The 19,775-nt window shown below is 48.5% G+C and overlaps 1 protein-coding gene across 1 annotated transcript in view; it reads left to right on the top strand.

Moving 5' to 3' along the window:
- The first annotated feature begins 8,191 nt into the window (after positions 1–8,191).
- Positions 8,192–19,775, top strand: part of CTNNBL1 (catenin beta like 1) — a 106,940-nt gene continuing 95,356 nt past the window's right edge. The window contains exon 1 of the mRNA XM_048819545.2: positions 8,192–8,379. Within this exon, the coding sequence (XP_048675502.1) occupies positions 8,350–8,379 (30 nt within the window). The 5' untranslated portion in view covers positions 8,192–8,349. The remainder of the gene's footprint in view (positions 8,380–19,775) is intronic.

Here is a 19,775-nt window from a genome sequence, read left to right on the forward strand (position 1 = left end):
TAGGCCTGTCCTGTAGTAGGTAACTTCTGGGAACTCTTCTGGCTCTATCAATCTGTTTCTTTACTTCTGCAGGTGGGTATTGTAGTTGTAAGAAAGCTTGACAGAGATCTTGTAGGTGTTTGTCTCTGTCTGAGGGGTTGGAGCAAATGCGGTTGTATCGCAGAGCTTGGCTGTAGACGATGGATCGTGTGGTGTGGTCAGGGTGAAAGCTGACAGCTTGTGCCTCACGCTCTCAAAGAAACTGCGGAATCACCTGATCAAGATCCTCTACAGCAAACAGGGAAAGATTAAGAATGAGCTCTCAAAAATGGATACTCTCATAAAGAACCAACCTTCCACACAAACTTCCTCGTGGCTGGATTTTACTAAAACTAGACAAGCCATTTACAATGCACACTTTGCTTCTCTACAAAAGAAAAAGGACACTAAACTTTCTAAACTACTACATGCTACAAGGGGCCACAGCAATGGTTCCCTCACCCCACCTAGCAATATTGTTAACCTATCCAACTATACTCTCAGCCCAGCAGAAGCAGCTGTTCTATCTCGGGGCCTCTCCTTCTGCCCCTCCACCCCCACGAACATGATACAGTTCTGTGGTGACCTAGAATCCTATTTTCGACGTCTCCGTCTCAAGGAATATTTCCAAAATACCTCTGAACAACATACTAATCCACAGAGGTCTCCCTGCCAACACTACAGAAAGAGGGATTCTAGATGGACTCCTCCTGAAGGTCGAAACAGCAGACTGGACTTCTACATAGAGTGCTTCCGCCGACGTGCACGGGCTGAAATTGTGGAAAAGCAGCATCACTTGCCCCATAACCTCAGCCATGCGGAACGCAATGCCATCCACAGCCTCAGAAACAACTCTGACATCATAATCAAAAAGGCTGACAAAGGAGGTGCTGTTGTCATCATGAATAGGTCGGAATATGAACAAGAGGCTGCTAGGCAGCTCTCCAACACGAGTTTCTACAAGCCATTACCCTATGATCCCACTGAGAGTTACCAAAAGCAACTACAGCATTTGCTCAAGAAACTTCCTGAAAAAGCACAAGATCAAATCCGCACAGACACACCCCTGGAACCCCGACCTGGGATATTCTATCTACTACCCAAGATCCATAAACCTGGAAATCCTGGGCGCCACATCATCTCAGGCATTGGCACCCTGACAGCAGGATTGTCTGGCTATGTAGACTCCCTCCTCAGGCCCTACGCTACCAGCACTCCCAGCTACCTTCGAGACACCACTGACTTCCTGAGGAAACTTCAATCCATCGGTGATCTTCCTGATAACACCATCCTGGCTACTATGGATGTAGAAGCCCTCTACACCAACATTCCACACAAAGATGGACTACAGGCCGTCAGGAACACTATCCCCGATAATGTCACGGCTAACCTGGTGGCTGAACTTTGTGACTTTGTCCTTACCCATAACTATTTCACATTTGGGGACAATGTATACCTTCAGATCAGCGGCACTGCTATGGGTACCCGCATGGCCCCACAGTATGCCAACATTTTTATGGCTGATTTAGAACAACGCTTCCTCAGCTCTCGTCCCCTAAAGCCCCTACTCTACTTGCGCTATATTGATGACATCTTCATCATCTGGACCCATGGAAAAGAAGCCCTTGAGGAATTCCACCATGATTTCAACAATTTCCATCCCACCACCAACCTCAGCCTGGTCCAGTCCACACAAGAGATCCACTTCCTGGACACTACAGTGCTAATAAACAATGGCCACATAAACACCACCCTATACCGGAAACCTACTGACCGCTATTCCTACCTGCATGCCTCCAGCTTTCACCCTGACCACACCACACGATCCATCGTCTACAGCCAAGCTCTGCGATACAACCGCATTTGCTCCAACCCCTCAGACAGAGACAAACACCTACAAGATCTCTGTCAAGCTTTCTTACAACTACAATACCCACCTGCAGAAGTAAAGAAACAGATTGATAGAGCCAGAAGAGTTCCCAGAAGTTACCTACTACAGGACAGGCCTAACAAAGAAAATAACAGAACGCCACTAGCGGTCACCTTCAGCCCCCAACTAAAACCCCTCCAACGCATTATTAAGGATCTACAACCTATCCTAAAGGATGACCCAACACTCTCACAAGTCTTGGGAGACAGGCCAGTCCTTGCCTACAGACAGCCCCGCAACCTGAAGCAAATACTCACCAACAACCACATACCACACAACAGAACCACTAACCCAGGAACTTATCCTTGCAACAAAGCCCGTTGCCAATTGTGCCCACATATCTATTCAGGGGACACCATCACAGGGCCTAATAACATCAGCCACACTATCAGAGGCTCGTTCACCTGCACATCCACCAATGTGATATATGCCATCATGTGCCAGCAATGCCCCTCTGCCATGTACATTGGTCAAACTGGACAGTCTCTACGTAAAAGAATAAATGGACACAAATCAGATGTCAAGAATTATAACATTCATAAACCAGTCGGAGAACACTTCAATCTCTCTGGTCACGCAATCACAGACATGAAGGTCGCTATCTTAAAACAAAAAAACTTCAAATCCAGACTCCAGCGAGAAACTGCTGAATTGGAATTCATTTGCAAATTGGATACTATTAATTTAGGCTTAAATAGAGACTGGGAGTGGCTAAGTCATTATGCAAGGTAGCCTGTTTCCTCTTGTTTTTTCCTACCCCCCCCCCCCAGATATTCTGGTTTAACTTGGATTTAAACTTGGAGAGTGGTCAGTTTAGATGAGCTATTACCAGCAGGAGAGTGAGTTTGTGTGTGTATGGGGGTGGGGGGGAAGTGAGAAAACCTGGATCTATGCAGGAAATAGCCCGACTTGATTATGTAAAGAGTTGTCACTTTGGATGGGCTAGCACCAGCAGGAGAGTGAATTTGTGTGGGGGGGTGGAGGGTGAGAAAACCTGGATTTGTGCTGGAAATGGCCCACCTGCTGATCACTTTAGATAAGCTATTACCAGCAGGACAGTGGGGTGGGAGGAGGTATTGTTTCATATTCTCTGTGTGTATATAAAGTCTGCTGCAGTTTCCACGGTACACATCTGATGAAGTGAGCTGTGGCTCACGAAAGCTCATGCTCAAATAAATTGGTTAGTCTCTAAGGTGCCACAAGTCCTCCTTTTCTTTTTGCGAATACAGACTAACACGGCTGCTCCTCTGAAACCTATTGTCTTTAGGGGATTTGTACCAGGGATGGATTGGTCCATGGTTGTGCTCCTTTGGAAACTCTCAGTCATGAGCCTATGAATCAACACTCCTTCCCTCCTGCATGAAAAATGCTTCTCCTTCTCAGTGTATTTGGCCGCTCTCTCCTGGTATCCAGACCAGGCTCCAGTTCAGAACCAGGACCAAGGGCACATTGCTTTCCTCCAGCCCTACAGTCCCCTGGCGTTTTCTTTTTACTCAGTTTTGTTTCTGTGTTTGTTTTTCATTTGCTATTTTGTCCCCATGCTCCAGCTCCCTTTATTGGATAAAACCACTGCATGATTGAATCCTGCCCTGCAGCAGCTTGGACAGAATTCAGTTTTGCAGACAGCAATAAGGTGGTTTTGGAGCCTTGTGAGGCCAGGCAGAGTGTGAGATGGGGACATGTCCAAGAGAGGCTCTAGTCGCTGAAGACAGTTGCATTGTCCTGTGCTTCATGGTTTCACCCTCTGCCTTTCCATTCTTCCCAGCGCACTTCAGAGCCCTTAGTATTAGGGAACCCATGGCAAGACAATAAAAGCAAAAGGAAGGAAGCCCCCTGGTTATTTTGAAAAGCTGATGGGAGACAAGCAGAAACTCTTAGAGACAGAGGGTCGACAAAGAGGTGGGGTTTGGGCCCCAAGAAAACCTGGGTCCTAATCCAATCTCTGAGACTGACTCCTGCTGTGGCCTCCCTTTCCCTCCTCAGTTTCCCAATCTGTAAAATCAGAATGATGCTACTTACCCACCTTTCTTGCAGGGCTTTCTGCAAGGATGAAATAGTTAGTGTCTGTAAATGGACACAAATCAGATGTCAAGAATTATAACATTCATAAACCAGTCGGAGAACACTTCAATCTCTCTGGTCACGCAATCACAGACATGAAGGTCGCTATCTTAAAACAAAAAAACTTCAAATCCAGACTCCAGCGAGAAACTGCTGAATTGGAATTCATTTGCAAATTGGATACTATTAATTTAGGCTTAAATAGAGACTGGGAGTGGCTAAGTCATTATGCAAGGTAGCCTGTTTCTTCTTGTTTTTTCCTACCCCCCCCCCCCAGATGTTCTAGTTTAACTTGGATTTAAACTTGGAGAGTGGTCAGTTTAGATGAGCTATTACCAGCAGGAGAGTGAGTTTGTGTGTGTATGGGGGTGGGGGGGATGTGAGAAAACCTTGATCTATGCAGGAAATAGCCCTACTTGATTATGTAAAGAGTTGTCACTTTGGATGGGCTAGCACCAGCAGGAGAGTGAATTTGTGTGGGGGGTGGAGGGTGAGAAAACCTGGATTTGTGCTGGAAATGGCCCACCTGTTGATCACTTTAGATAAGCTATTACCAGCAGGACAGTGGGGTGGGAGGAGGTATTGTTTCATATTCTCTGTGTGTATATAAAGTCTGCTGCAGTTTCCACGGTAAACATCTGATGAAGTGAGCTGTAGCTCACGAAAGCTCATGCTCAAATAAATTGGTTAGTCTCTAAGGTGCCACAAGTACTCCTTTTCTTTTTGCGAATACAGACTAACACGGCTGTTCCTCTGAAAAGTGTCTGTAAAGTACTTGGGAGCTGGCAAGCTCTATCTAAATGCAAACTATTAGTAAAGCTGTCACTTGCAGTTTATGAATTAGTAATAACCTCTCTCTGCCTCACTTTCCCCACCTGTAAGCTGGACATAGTAAGGCTCTGAGTCTGCAAAGATTTACCCATGTGCTGGACTTCACATTTCCCCTTGATGTCCAAGTGTGTAAGTCTTTGCAGGATATGGGTCAATACTTACCTAATTAAATCTCACAGCCCCTCTGTAAGGTAATCTCTGTGTGTAAACCACTGTGAGATCTTTGGGTGAAGTATATGCCCAAGGTGGTATCACACAGTGAAAGGAAAAACATAATTTTAGGCAGATAATATCATTCAACAGGAACAAAAGGGGAGACGAGGGAAATTAGAGCAACAAAACTTCATGTCACTTTGAATACAAAAGTGAATGTTGTCTGAGGTTCGTATGTATGCCAGGTTTATGCTCCTGTCTGTACGCTGTGGGTCAGCTCTTACCTCTTTCTGTACTTTCCTTATTTTGCAACTGCTTATGTCTTATTTATTAGCATTGCTTGTCAAGCTTTCCAGTAACTATATCATGCTCACAAATATATGTCAATACTCATAGAATGACTGTGTTTTCCCTTCACAGCTGGAGAATTATCTGAATACTCAATAAAGGAAAGCAGAGGATCCAATAATTATCCTTTACTTGTCTCTTCTTTAGAGTGCAGATTTGTTGAGTTAATTTTGTCGTGACTATCTTCTAGACTTTATTGAAACAACAGGGGATGCTAGGGGCTTCTTTCTTGGAAAATGTTCTATATATTTTTAATTTCATGACTGTCCTTCGAGTAGACACCTGCTGAGATAACTGAGATAACTGAAATAGCTGCTATCGTTATGCTACAAAAGATTTTTACCTCAAAGCTGATTTTTAAAGAACAGCTAAAATATATTGGATAAGATTTTGGACAGTTTGGCTCTCTGTCTTCATCATTCCTTTGTTTAAAAGTCAACAAATGCTGCTAGTCATTGCTTCGTATTCGGCTGAAAAGCAAAACTGACTATCTGTCATGTCCTCGGTAACCAGTGTGATTTGACACATCTCCTCCATGCAGATGTTGATCTGTTTTCTGTACTAGAATGGTAGCCCTGCCCCAGACTTGCTGGGTACCATCAGGCAAGTTTGCGAAGGCCTGATTGTTGCCAGTGCTACATCTCCACCGCCCTTTTTGAATTCAGGTGGGGTGGGAGATACGCAGGACTTCTGACAATCAGGGGTGGACTCACAAAAGGATTTAGCTGCCTAAATCCAACACTGGACACCAGTGATCTTCCCAAAACCACCACTTGGCTGCCACCTAATTCCCTTGCTGAGCACTTGCAAAGTCACCTAAAGTCCTGAGGTCACCGAGATGCTCGGCACCCTAGCTCAGGCCTAAACCCTGACCGGATTCTCACTCACGCTGGGCATTCCTCCATCTATCTTGTCTGATCTGATAGCGTTGCTCAGCGTATGCCTAACCTGTGCAAAGAGCAGCGGGGGTAAGCCTGTCGGGACATTCTCTTGGGAGGAGGGAGTTCAATTCCTGCTCTAACTGAGGCACGGTGGGGAATCAGTCCTGGTTCTTCCCCATTCCAGCTGAGGGTCCTGATCACCAGACTACTGGCAAGGCTGGGGTCGGGCTTACTCAAGCTCTCCTGCTGAAGTGTTGTATAAATAGCTAAATATTCACTGGAGCAGAGACTTGAGCCTGAGTCTCCCCTGTGAAAACCCTGATCACTGGACTATAGAGTGTTCATCTCTCACCCCCCACCCCGCTTCTCTCTCAATGAATGTTTAATTCTTTACACAAAATGGACCAGATTCAACAGGCAATCCTGAGAGAGACCCAATGGCCTGGTGCTCAGGGCACTCCCCAGGGCTGCAAGGGTCTGTCTACACTGGATTTAAATCCTGTGGCTGGCCCATGCCAACTGACTAAGGTTACGGGGCTGTTTTATGCAGTGGACGTGTGCAGGCTTGTGTTCAAGCTGAGGCGCTAGCCAGGACCCTGCGAGACGGGAGGGTACCAGAGCTCAGGCTGGAGCCCAGGCCAGAAGGTCTACGAGGGAGCCAGCTGGCACGGGCCACCCACAGGTGTCTACTTGCAGCGAAAACATCCCATAAGAGGCTTGAGTTCAAGTCCTGCCACCAAATCAGGCAGAACAGGTCTCCCAGATTCCTTGGGGAGTTCCCTGACCATTGACTATTGGCTGCCTGCGTAGGAAGGGGCTGACTCCAGGAGAGGGTTTACAGCTGGGAATCTGAAGAAGAGAGAGGTGCCTCCTTCCAGCCCATCACTCAGGTACCCAATGCCAGGATCAATGGTGCCATATACCCCTGAAAACATGGGCCCTAGGCCTGGTGCCTTGGCCCTGCATTTCACCCGGGCTGGCTTTGGCAGCTCCCCATTCAGTTTGCTGGTTTCCATGAATCCCTTTCTTAGGTGCTCACCTCTTCTCACACCTACCGGGGGAGCCTGGGCACCTAGTTTGGGGCTGTGAGTGGCTGCAAGGCGCTGCAGCACCGAAATCCCTGTGAGAATCTCCCCTGGGCCTGCGCCCTGGCTCTGCCCCCGCTGTCTAACAGGGGCTGCGCCTTGCCGCCCGCGCTCAGAAGAAAACGCGCAGGGCAATGTGGAAGCTGAGTGGGCGCCAGGTGGAAGCTGGGCCAGAAATGGCTCAGGGGCCAGGCCCCATTAATTATTAGCACACGTTGTGGGGAGGGGTGCAAAGGGCTAGCTAGCGCCCCCACTCAGACAGGGCAGCCAGCAGAACGCTGCTAACACAGCCCAGCCCAGCACAGCCCCACCCCAGTGACCCGCCTGCCCCCTGCAACCAGCATGGCCCTGCCCCAGTGCCCCATCTGCCTCCTTCTGCCCAGCACGGCCCTGCCCCAGTGCCCCAACTGCCCCCCACCTGCCCAGCACGGCCCTGCCCCAGTGCCCCAACTGCCCCCCTCTGCCCAGCACGGCCCCGCCCCAGTGCCCCACCTGCCCCCCTCTGCCCAGCACGGCCCCGCCCCAGTGCCCCATTTGCCCCCTTCTGCCCAACACGGCCCCGCCCCAGTGCCCCACCTGCCCCCCTCTGCCCAGCACGGCCCTGCCCCAGTGCCCCACCTGCCCCCCAACTGCCCAGCACAGCCCTAACCCAGTGCCGCACCTGCTCCCCTGAACCAGCACAGCCCCGCCCCAGTGCCCCACCTGCCCAGCACGGCCCTAACCCAGTGCCCCACCTGCCCCCCTCTGCCTAGCAGGGCCCCGCCCTCGGCCCCGCCTACCCAGCAGGGCCCCGCCCCTCAGCCCCGCCCCCATCTGCCCAGCACGGCCCCGCCCCTCGACTGCGCGCGTTTGAGGGCACGTAACTCGCGCTCCAGCAGGATTCACAGCAGTGTGGCGCGTCCCCCTCATCGCGCTTTACGGCAGCGTGGCTCCTGCTTGCCCCGAGGGGAGCCGCTTTTCTTTCTTGCACCGCGCTTTACGGCAGCGTGTTGTCCATCCCTCCGGTTTTGCGACCGTTGCCGGGTGCCGCTGTGCGGGCGTCATGGACGTGGGTGAGCTGCTCAGCTACCAGGTGAGGGGCGGCCGGGGGGTGGGGCCGGTCCGGTCTCACAGGGCCCTGGTGGGGGCACAGCGCCTGGCGCTGCCCCCCGGTGCCGGAGCCTGGGCGGGGGAGGGGCTCTGCCTGCAGCCTGCTCGGGGCGGGGCCGGGGCCCGTGCTGGGGGGGGACTTCCCCAGCCGCTGGGGAACCCGGGATCCCCCCCCCCCCGGCTAGGCCCGGGTCTCCCCGTGTGCCATGGGGGCGGGGCGGGGCTGGGGGGGGAGTGGGACTTCCCCAGCCGCTGGGGAACCCGGGATCCCCCCCCCCCCCGGCTAGGCCCGGGTCTCCCCGTGTGCCATGGGGGCGGGGCGGGGTGGGGCTGGGGGGGGGAGTGGGACTTCCCCAGCCGCTGGGGAACCCGAGACCCCCCCCCCCCGGCTAGGCCCGGGTCTCCCCGTGTGCCATGGGGGCGGGGCGGGGTGGGGCTGGGGGGGGGAGTGGGACTTCCCCAGCCGCTGGGGAACCCGGGATCCCCCCCCCCCCCGGCTAGGCCCGGGTCTCCCCGTGTGCCATGGGGGCGGGGCGGGAGTGGGACTTCCCCAGCCGCTGGGGAACCCGAGACCCCCCCCCCCCCCCGGCTAGGCCCGGGTCTCCCCGTGTGCCATGGGGGCGGGGCGGGGCGGGGCTGGGGGGGGGAGTGGGACTTCCCCAGCCGCTGGGGAACCCGAGACACCCCCCCCCCCCGGCTAGGCCCGGGTGTCCCCGTGTGCCATGGGGGCGGGGCGGGGCGGGGCTGGGGGGGGAGTGGGACTTCCCCAGCCGCTGGGGAACCCGAGATCCCCCCCCCCCCCCCCCCCCCCCCGGCTAGGCCCGGGTCTCCCCGTGTGCCATGGGGCGGGGCTGGGGGAGACTCAGTCGCAGGGACCCCGACTCCGGGAGGCGGCATTGCGGGTGTGTGGGAGTGGCCCGCTGGCCGAGGGGAGTGGGCATCGCTCACACCGGCGTCCCGACCCCGGATTTGGGGTCACCCCGGCCTGCCCTGCCTCAACAGCCCGGCTACCACGTGCCTGTGCCTTCGGCCGGACGCTGCCCTTATGAAGAGCTGCGAGGTGAAGCTGCTGGAAATGAGCCCTCGTTACGAAACCCCTCCGTTCATTGTGGGCCCTTCCAGGGTGCAGAGTAGCAGCCGTGTTAGTCTGTGGTGTGTGCTTTGGGTCCGTCCGCCCAGGACAATTATCTGTGTTTTCAGCAGAAAGCAATGTAAACATCTGCGCCACCAATTTGTCTTAAATTGCGACTTACCTTGCTGGCTGTCCAGGGAGGGCCGGTAGTCGGTCCTTAAGAGACGTTCCCATTCGTCGTGGCAAAGTAGTGAAGTTCTTGGATCCACAAATTGACCTTTCTCCATCCCCCCCACCTCCCATATAGAGAGTTTGTAATGCCTTGGGATGAAAGGAGACCACGGGACATATGTAGATCTTTCCACCTGTATGTCATTGCCCTAGGTCCTGCATGCTTTTCTCTTAACTGTCTAATGTTTGTTTGTGTCCCCCCACAGGGCAGTGTCTTTCTGTGCCTTTGGTCTGTTCCACACAGTAAGGGGACACTGCTAGGTCACTTTAGGCAGAAAACTTACAAGATCAATGGCAATGTCTTCACACTTTCTTGAAATTGTGTTTAATCACAATCTATCTAAATTTTATTTTTTTTTTCTGTAGTGTTTGCTCCTCAAATATTGTAGCAGGAAAGTGAAACTGACAAGTCTATTTTTGTCAACCTGAAGCAAATACTCACCAACAACCACATATCACACAACAGAACCACTAACCCAGGAAAAAAGAAAAGGAGTACTTGTGGCACCTTAGAGACTAACCAATTTATTTGAGCATGAGCTTTCGTGAGCTACAGCTCACTTCATCAGATGTTCATCAGGAACTTATCCTTGCAACAAAGCCCGTTGCCAATTGTGCCCACATATCTATTCAGGGGACACCATCACAGGGCCTAATAACATCAGCCACACTATCAGAGGCTCGTTCACCTGCACATCTACCAATGACAGGTTTCAGAGGAACAGCCGTGTTAGTCTGTTCTACGTGTTAGTCACATCTACCAATGTGATATATGCCATCGTGCCAGCAATGCCCCTCTGCCATTTACATTGGTCAAACTGGACAGTCTCTGCGTAAAAGAATAAATGGACACAAATCAGATGTCAAGAATTATAACATTCCTAAACCAGTCGGAGAACACTTCAATCTCTCTGGTCACGCAATCACAGACATGAAGGTCGCTATCTTAAAACAAAAAAACTTCAAATCCAGACTCCAGCGAGAAACTGCTGAATTGGAATTCATTTGCAAATTGGATACTATTAATTTAGGCTTAAATAGAGACTGGGAGTGGCTAAGTCAAGGTAGCCTGTTTCCTCTTGTTTTTTCCTACCTCCCCCTCTCCCCCCAGATGTTCTGGTTTAACTTGGATTTAAACTTGGAGAGTGGTCAGTTTGGATGAGCTATTACCAGCAGGAGAGTGAGTTTGTGTGTGTATGGGGGTGGGGTGTGTGTGAGAAAACCTGGATTTGTGCTGGAAATGGCCCACCTTGATTATCATGCACATTGTAGGGAGAGTGGTCACTTTGGATGAGCTATTACCAGCAGGATAGTGAGTTTGTGTGTGTGGTTTTTGGGAGGGGGGTGAGGGGGTGAGAGAACCTGGATTTGTGCAGGAAATGGCCCAACTTGATTATCATGCACATTGTGTAAAGAGTTGTCACTTTGGATGGGCTATCACCAGCAGAAGAGTGAATTTGTGTGGGGGGGTGGAGGGTGAGAAAACCTGGATTTGTGCTGGAAATGGCCCAACCTGATGATCACTTTAGATAAGCTATTACCAGCAGGACAGTGGGGTGGGAGGAGGTATTGTTTCATATTCTCTGTGTGTATATAAAGTCTGCTGCAGTTTCCACGGTATGCATCCGATGAAGTGAGCTGTAGCTCACGAAAGCTTATGCTCAAATAAATTGGTTAGTCTCTAAGGTGCCACAAGTACTCCAAGTCTATTTTTGCTATTCCAGATGAATGAAATGCAAAAAGTAAATGTCAACATTAATGGTGAAAAGAACATTAGATTTCTAAAATCCTTCATTTCTAATATGCTGTTGTGCAGTTTGTGACACAGGAAATATTTGTTTTTAAAAGACTTAATCTGATAATCCTACTGACAATTCTTAGTAATAAAACTTCCCTCGTACACTTGGCATCAGATCTTTTCCTATGTATATTTTGTGACCTTTTGGTTCTTAGTCTACTATATTATCCTCTTGAATAGTGTTCATCTACCTTCGCATAGCCCTCAACTTTAGAAGTGGATGTGTTGGAGATGTCTAATCTCTCTTCCAACAAATATGAAGAAAATTTCCTAATATTCGCAAAAAGAAAAGGAGTACTTGTGGCACTTTAGAGACTAACCAATTTATTTGAGCATGAGCTTTCGTGAGCTACAGCTCACTTCATCGGATGCATACCGTGGAAACAGAGAATGGGAGTAAGGAAGTTGGAATCATGTTTGGCTAAGGGTAGGAATGGGAACAGGGACACAGGTGTAAGGCTCTGTGGTGTCAGAGCTGGGAAGGAGGATACTAAGGAAGGAAACTGGAATCATGCTTGCTGGAAGTTCACCCCAATAAACGTCAAATTGTTTGCACCTTTGGACTTTGGGTATTGTTGCTCTCTGTTCATGCGAGAAGGACCAGAGAAGTAAGTGGGTGAAGGAATAAGCCCCCTAACATCCACGGTATGCATCCAATGAAGTGAGCTGTAGCTCACGAAAGCTCATGCTCAAATAAATCGGTTAGTCTCTAAAGTGCCACAAGTACTCCTTTTCTTTTTGCGAATACAGACTAACACGGCTGTTACTCCGAAACATTTCCTAATATTGTGTCTGTGGTCCCTGACATCCCATGCTGCTTTCTTGTGGGTGTCTTCTAATTCCTGAAATCTGGTGCCTCAAGCTTTACCCAGTTGGTTGGGTGACCACTGCAACACATTTGTACTCTGTTGATATCTCCAATTGTTCTTGCTTTCTTAAATGTTGAAAATGTGGCTTTAAGTTATTGTCCACAGTTGTGCTAAGTCCTTTTCCTGAATAGAGCCTATGCTGATTTCCCAGCCCTGTCTTCATTACTGTTCGCCATTACATTGCACAAGTCACTTTTGAGTGTATTTTATCCAGATCCTTTTAAATCCAGTTTCCCTCCTCTTGAGTAGTGTGTGTTATTTCTCGAAGTTTGTTCTCTTGTTGGCCTACAACCAGGATAGCCTTATCAGAGAATGTTTGAACTTTTTCTAGTCAGATGTAGCAAATCACTTATTTCCTCTGACCACAGTGAGCCCAGAATACTGTGCTGTGGGCAACTGAATGAGACCGTGTATGGTGATTTCTAGTGATCCCCCTTCAGGCATTTCCACACACGTGCTACTAAGGACTTGGAGTTTCATTCTTGAACAAACTAGTTCTTTGCCTAATAGTTCAGTACAGTATGAAACCAAAAGACACTTTAATGTATTCGCCAACATATATGTAAGTATAAAACTCCAATTTAAGAGGTGTTCAGGTGGATTATTTCTGCAGTCATAGAATCATAGAATATAAGGGTTGGAAGGGACCCCAGAAGGTCATCTAGTCCAACCCCCTGCTCGAAGCAGGACCAATTCCCAGTTAAATCATCCCAGCCAGGGCTTTGTCAAGGCTGACCTTAAAAACCTCTAAGGAAGGAGATTCTACCACCTCCCTAGGTAACGCATTCCAGTGTTTCACCACCCTCTTAGTGAAAAAGTTTTTCCTAATATCCAATCTAAACCTCCCCCACTGCAACTTGAGACCATTACTCCTCGTTCTGTCATCTGCTACCATTGAGAACAGTCTAGAGCCATCCTCTTTGGAACCCCCTTTCAGGTAGTTGAAAGCAGCTATCAAATCCCCCCTCACTCTTCTCTTCTGCAGGCTAAACAATCCCAGCTCCCTCAGCCTCTCCTCATAAGTCATGTGTTCCAGACCCCTAATCATTTTTGTTGCCCTTCGCTGGACTCTCTCCAATTTATCCACATCCTTCTTGAAGTGTGGGGCCCAAAACTGGACACAGTACTCCAGATGAGGCCTCACCAATGTCAAATAGAGGGGAACGATCACATCCCTCGATCTGCTCGCTATGCCCCTACTTATACATCCCAAAATGCCATTGGCCTTCTTGGCAACAAGGGCACACTGCTGACTCATATCCAGCTTCTCGTCCACTGTCACCCCTAGGTCCTTTTCTGCAGAACTGCTGCCTAGCCATTCGGTCCCTAGTCTGTAGCTGTGCATTGGGTTCTTCCGTCCTAAGTGCAGGACCCTGCACTTATCCTTATTGAACCTCATCAGATTTCTTTTGGCCCAATCCTCCAATTTGTCTAGGTCCTTCTGTATCCTATCCCTCCCCTCCAGCGTATCTACCACTCCTCCCAGTTTAGTATCATCCGCAAATTTGCTGAGAGTGCAATCCACACCATCCTCCAGATCATTTATGAAGATATTGAACAAAACCGGCCCCAGGACCGACCCTTGGGGCACTCCACTTGATACCGGCTGCCAACTCGACATGGAGCCATTGATCACTACCCGTTGAGCCCGACAATCTAGCCAGCTTTCTACCCACCTTGTAGTGCATTCATCCAGCCCATACTTCCTTAACTTGCTGACAAGAATACTGTGGGAGACCGTGTCAAAAGCTTTGCTAAAGTCAAGAAACAACACATCCACTGCTTTCCCTTCATCCACAGAACCAGTAATCTCATCATAGAAGGCGATTAGATTAGTCAGGCATGACCTTCCCTTGGTGAATCCATGCTGGCTGTTCCTGATCATTTTCCTCTCATGCAAGTGCTTCAGGATTGATTCTTTGAGGACCTGCTCCATGATTTTTCCAGGGACTGAAGTGAGGCTGACTGGCCTGTAGTTCCCAGGATCCTCCTTCTTCCCTTTTTTAAAGATTGGCACTACATTAGCCTTTTTCCAGTCATCCGGGACTTCCCCGGTTCGCCACGAGTTTTCAAAGATAATGGCCAATGGCTCTGCAATCACAGCCGCCAATTCCTTCAGCACTCTCGGATGCAACTTAGAACTTTCTGGAAGTGGGATTTTTTCTGACCTCTAGGGGAGGGAGCACTTGTGAATATGCTCTGTTTATCTGGCTGTGACACAGGCAGCCCATTAGTTAGGGCAGGGGTGGCCAGCCTGAGCCTGAGAAGGAGCCAGAATTTACCAGTGAACATTGCTAAAGAGCCACAGTAACATGTCAAAAGAACAGGAGGACTTGTGGCACCTTAGAGACTAACCAATTTATTTGAGCATGAGCTTTCGTGAGCTACAGCTCACTTCATCAGAGCTGTAGCTCACGAAAGCTTATGCTCAAATAAATTGGTTAGTCTCTAAGGTGCCACAAGTACTCCTTTTCTTTTTGAGAATAAAGACTAACATAACTGCTACTCTGAAACCAGTAATATGTCAGCAGCCCCTCATCCGCTCCCCCCATCCAGCCCCCAGCGCTTCCCGCCCACCAGCAGCCCTGCCAATCAGTGCCTCCCCACGCCTCCCGCCCCCCGCAATCAGCTGTTTTGCAGTGCACAGGAGGCTCGGGGGTGGGGGGGGAGGGGAGGAGCGAGGGTATGGCAGGCTTGCGGGAAGGGGTGGAGTGGGGGCAGGACCTGGGCCAGAGCAGGGTGTTGAGCAGTGAGCACTCCACAACACGTGGGGAAGTTGGCATCTGTAGCTCCAGCCCTGGAGTCAGCACCTATGCAAGGAGCCGCCTATTAGCCTCTGAAGAGCCACGTGTGGCTCCGGAGCCCCAGGTTGGCCACCCATGAGTGAGGGTGTGTTTAAATTTCTGAAGTACTGTTACTTTGAGGCGCAGAGGAAAAACTTCCATTGACTTTAGGTAGTTTCTGTGTTTTCCTTTTCAAATGAGTGAGTTGTTCTCGAATGATGTGGAAGGGATCCTGCCTGTGCTAATTCTTCCTCTGCCTTCACCTCGCTCTGGCATCCAAATCTCCCAGCTCTCCAAACTCCAGAAAGTGCAGAGTGCTGCTTACCTTCTCGCATATTCAACAAAATGCGACCTCATCCTCTGACAGCTCCACGGGGGTCTGTTTTTTTCCAGATCAAGTTCAGCACATCCTTCCTTTCTAAAACTCTTTGTGGACTTGCTCTTCCAGTGTCTCTGATCTTGCCTGTTTCCAGTCCCCTTCCTATCCATCCAGCCATCTGTCTGTGCTGACTACCAGTACTAGTCTTGCTGCTGCTGTTATGAGATCCTTTCCCTTTGCTGTTCTTGTGTCTCTCCACTTTACCAACTTTCCATCCAATTTCCAATCCTAAGTGAAAACATTCATTTCTCAAAAAGAAAAGGAGTACTTGTGGCATCTTAGAGACTAACAAATTTAACAGGAGGCTCTGAGCTGTAGTTCACGAAAGCTTATGCTCAAATAAATTGGTTAGTCTCTAAGGTGCCACAAGTACTCCTTTTCTTTTTGCGAATACAGACTAACACGGCTGCTACTCTGAAACCATTCATTTCTCACTGGTTTCTACTTTCTTAGTTTTCTCAGGCTCTGTTATTTATTCCAAGTATTTTGTGGTGAAATTTGTAAGTATGTAAGACGTTATAAAATACAAAGTTGGGTTGTATTTCATTCAGTTTGCTTGTTTCAACAGCTGTTCTGGAAAGGATGATTTATTCCTCACATTTTTCTTGTTTGAAAATGAAAGATAGGTCCCTGTTTGATTCTTTTCTACTCTGGAGGGGAGGGCTTGCTTACATCTACTTGGGAATATTTGATATCCTCTCTGATTTCTCTAAACCTTTTGAATTCCTATTTCCCAGGGAAATGATTTTTCTTCTACAGGGCTATGGATAATTTTTGAATGACAACATAACTGTACTGTTGGGAGGCAGTGGATGAAGAAATCCTCTCTTCCTCACAGTTCTCATGGATTTGGCTGCTAGTCTTGTCACTCAACCTGTTCTCTACTTGTGGATACTTTAAAAAAAAAAAAAATTATTATATCCTGCAGCTTTCAGTCAAAACTGGGTTGGGGGTTAAGGGAGGGATGCTTCCATTATTGGACTGGTAGCTGAAACATAGAATTCTTAGAGGGGGTCAACAAGCATGTGGACAACGGGGATCCAGTGGATATCTTGTATTTAGATTTTCAGAAAGCCTTTGACAAGGTCCCTCATCAAACGCTCTTAAGCAAAGTAAACTGTCATGGGATAAGAGGGAAGGTCCTCTCATGGATTGGTAACTGTTTAAAAGATAGGAAACAAAGGGTAGGAATCAATGGTCAGCTCTCAGAATGGAGAGAGGTAAATAGTGGTGTCCCCCAGGGGTCTGTTCTGGGACTAGTCCTATTCAACATATTCATAAATGATCTGGAAAAAGGGGTAAACAGTGAGGTGGCAAAATTCCCAGATGTTACAAAACTACTCAAGACAGTTAAGTCCCAGGCAGACTGCAAAGAGCTACAAAAGGATCTCTCAAAACTGGGTGACTGGGCAACAAAATGGCAGATGAAATTCAATGTTGATAAATGCAAAATAATGCACATTGGAAAACATCATCCCAACTACACATATCAAATGATGGGGTCTAAATTAACTGTTACCACTCAAGAAAGAGATCTTGGAGTCATTGTGGATAGTTCTCTGAAAACATCCACTCAATGTGCAGCGGCCGTCACAAAAGCGAACAGAATGTTGCGAATCATTAAGACTGGGATAGATAATACAGAAAATATCATATTGCCTCTATATAAATCCGTGGTACGCCCACATCTTGAATACTGCGTGCTGATGTGGTCTCCCCATCTCAAAAAAGAGAGATTGACTTGGAAAAGGTTCAGAAAAGGGCAACAAAAATGATTTGGGGTAGGAAACGGCTGCCATATGAGGAGAGATTAATGAGACTGGGACTTTTCAGCTTGGAAAAGAGACGATTAAGGGGGGATATGATTGAGGTCTATTAAAATCATGACGGGTGTAGAGAAAATAAATAAGGAAGTGTTGTTTACTCCTTCTCATAACACAAGAACTAGGGGTCACCAAATGAAATTAATAGGTAGCAGGTTTAAAACAAACAAAAGGAAGTATTTTTTCACACAACGCATAGTCGAACGGTGGAACTCCTTGCCAGAGGATGTTGTGAAGGCCAAGACTATAACAGAGTTCAAAAAAGAACTAGATAAATTCATGCAGAGTAGGTCCATCAATGGCTATTAGCCAGGATGGGCAGAGATGGTGTCCCTAGCTTCTGTTTGCCAGAAGCTGGGAATGGGTGACAAAGAATGTATCACTTGATGATTTCCTGTTCTGTTCATTCCCTCTGGGGCACCTGGCATTGGCCACTGTAGGAAGACAGGATACTGGGCTAGATGGACCTGTGGTCTGACCCAGTATGGCTGTTCTTCTGTTCTGATAGAAACAGAACCTGGAAAGGATCAAAGTCCACTGATTTTCACCCCTGCAAGCAAAGGAAATAGATTTAGTGGGATAAACCATCTTGATAATGTTGGATAATCCTGCTCCAGAGGTGCCTCCTAGTAGATGATTATTGGGGGGTAGCTACACTTTTTCTCCACCTGACAAATAAAAAGCCACATAATTAAAATCCTGTTCTATTGTGGCCATTCTGCACAGTCCCTTGCTCTTCTCTGCTTTCCCCATCACAAACCATAATAATTCCTTTCCTTATATTGTTTCAGATTTCTCCTCTCTGAACAGTTAATGTGTCCCTACTTAATCAAGAAGCTGTGCTCCCTCAGTGCCAAATTTGGCAGGGATGATTTCAGGCTCTATGCCTTTAATTCTGCACCAAGTGCTGGTCAAAATGGGAAAAGGAATCTCTCGCAGCAGAGAATACAATTAAACTGACTCCAGCACCTGGCTGCTTATCCAGAGCTCAGGAATCCATAAACTCCATGCGCTGCTGCAAACCAGTTGCAGATGGTCTAAACCAATGATTAAATATTGCTGCTGTTTTGCCCAGCAATGCTGTGCCCATGCCCTCTGCGCCTGGTTTCCAATTACAGAGGCAATTAAGGGGGCAGAGCCAGCTCCAGTTGTTTCCAGGCATCTCTCTCCATTGTCTCTGGAGGGGAGAAGGGGAGATGTCTTTAATCCTGCTCAGATGCAGATTTCACTGCTGCATGTAGAAATTACAAACTGCTTTGATTTTAGATAGACTGCATTTGTGAAACTAAAGGAAGTAGTGAAAGCAGGAATCAGTGGAGTAACGCTGGGCTGCACTGGCTGGGGTTATGTTCTTAAACGGTAGCTCTTGTTAAATTTGCTAAGCTTTGCTCATAGTGGGATCTGTCTCTATTAGTGAAGGTGCATGACGGTGTCCAGATAACTTACCATTCATTTGTTGTGTAATGAATGCATGTGAGGCTGAAGACAATTAGTGCAGCTTGAGAAGCAGTGGACTTGGTGAATATTTACAACCTTATTACCCCAGTGCATCTTCTGCAACTGATAAGCTGTTCCCAGTAACTTCAACTCTGGTCATTCCTTCTGGTTAAAGTAATAGTCCACAGCACCAGCCGTTGTAGGCTGTTTGGAATGCTTGGAAGGTTCATTGTTGACCAGTTCATCAGGAGCGAATGCCCTGAAGCTAAGAGAATGAACTTGAAATATGACCCTGAACTCTGCCTTTCCATGGGCAGTCTCCCTCCCCTCCTGTAGACTGGAAAGCTTGTAAAAGGCCCAGGAGAAACAAACCAGAGCAAAACAATACAAAATTAAAATAAGCATCACTTCCCATCCTGTCTTACGACTTGCTTGCGTATGTGAAGTGAGTTGCTGGTTCTCATATGCATGTCTAGCGATTGTATCTATCTCTCTCAAAAACCACTGTAACAGGCTTCCTTTTTGCAGTCTCAAGGTATATCTATACTGCAATTAAAAATCCATGTGTGGCCGTGCAAGCTAAATCAGGCTCAGGCTAAATGGCTGTTTAATTGTGGTGCAGATGTGTGGGCTTGGGCTGCAGACCGATCTCTGGGACCTTCCCACCTTGTAGGATCCCAGAACCTGGCCTCCAGTCTGAGCCCAAACGTCGACACTGCAATTGAATAGCCCCTTAGCCTGAGTCAGCTGGCATTGGCCAGCCATGAGTGTCTAATTGCAACAGACCTACCCTCAGAAGAGAGGCCAAGGATTGAACTGACCACTGGCTTCTGGTCTTATGCTGAATGACCCAACGTTTGATGAGAGAGTCCGCAGGAGGTTCAGAATAACATATTTGAATTCAGAGTTATTTTGGGATACAGTTCAGATTTCACCTTGCTCGAGGTGACTCTTTGGGAACTTTCAGGTTGCTCTGCTGAGCACAAA

The sequence above is a fragment of the Caretta caretta genome, chromosome 13 (assembly GCF_965140235.1).
Source record: "Caretta caretta isolate rCarCar2 chromosome 13, rCarCar1.hap1, whole genome shotgun sequence".
NCBI lineage: Eukaryota > Metazoa > Chordata > Testudines > Cheloniidae > Caretta > Caretta caretta.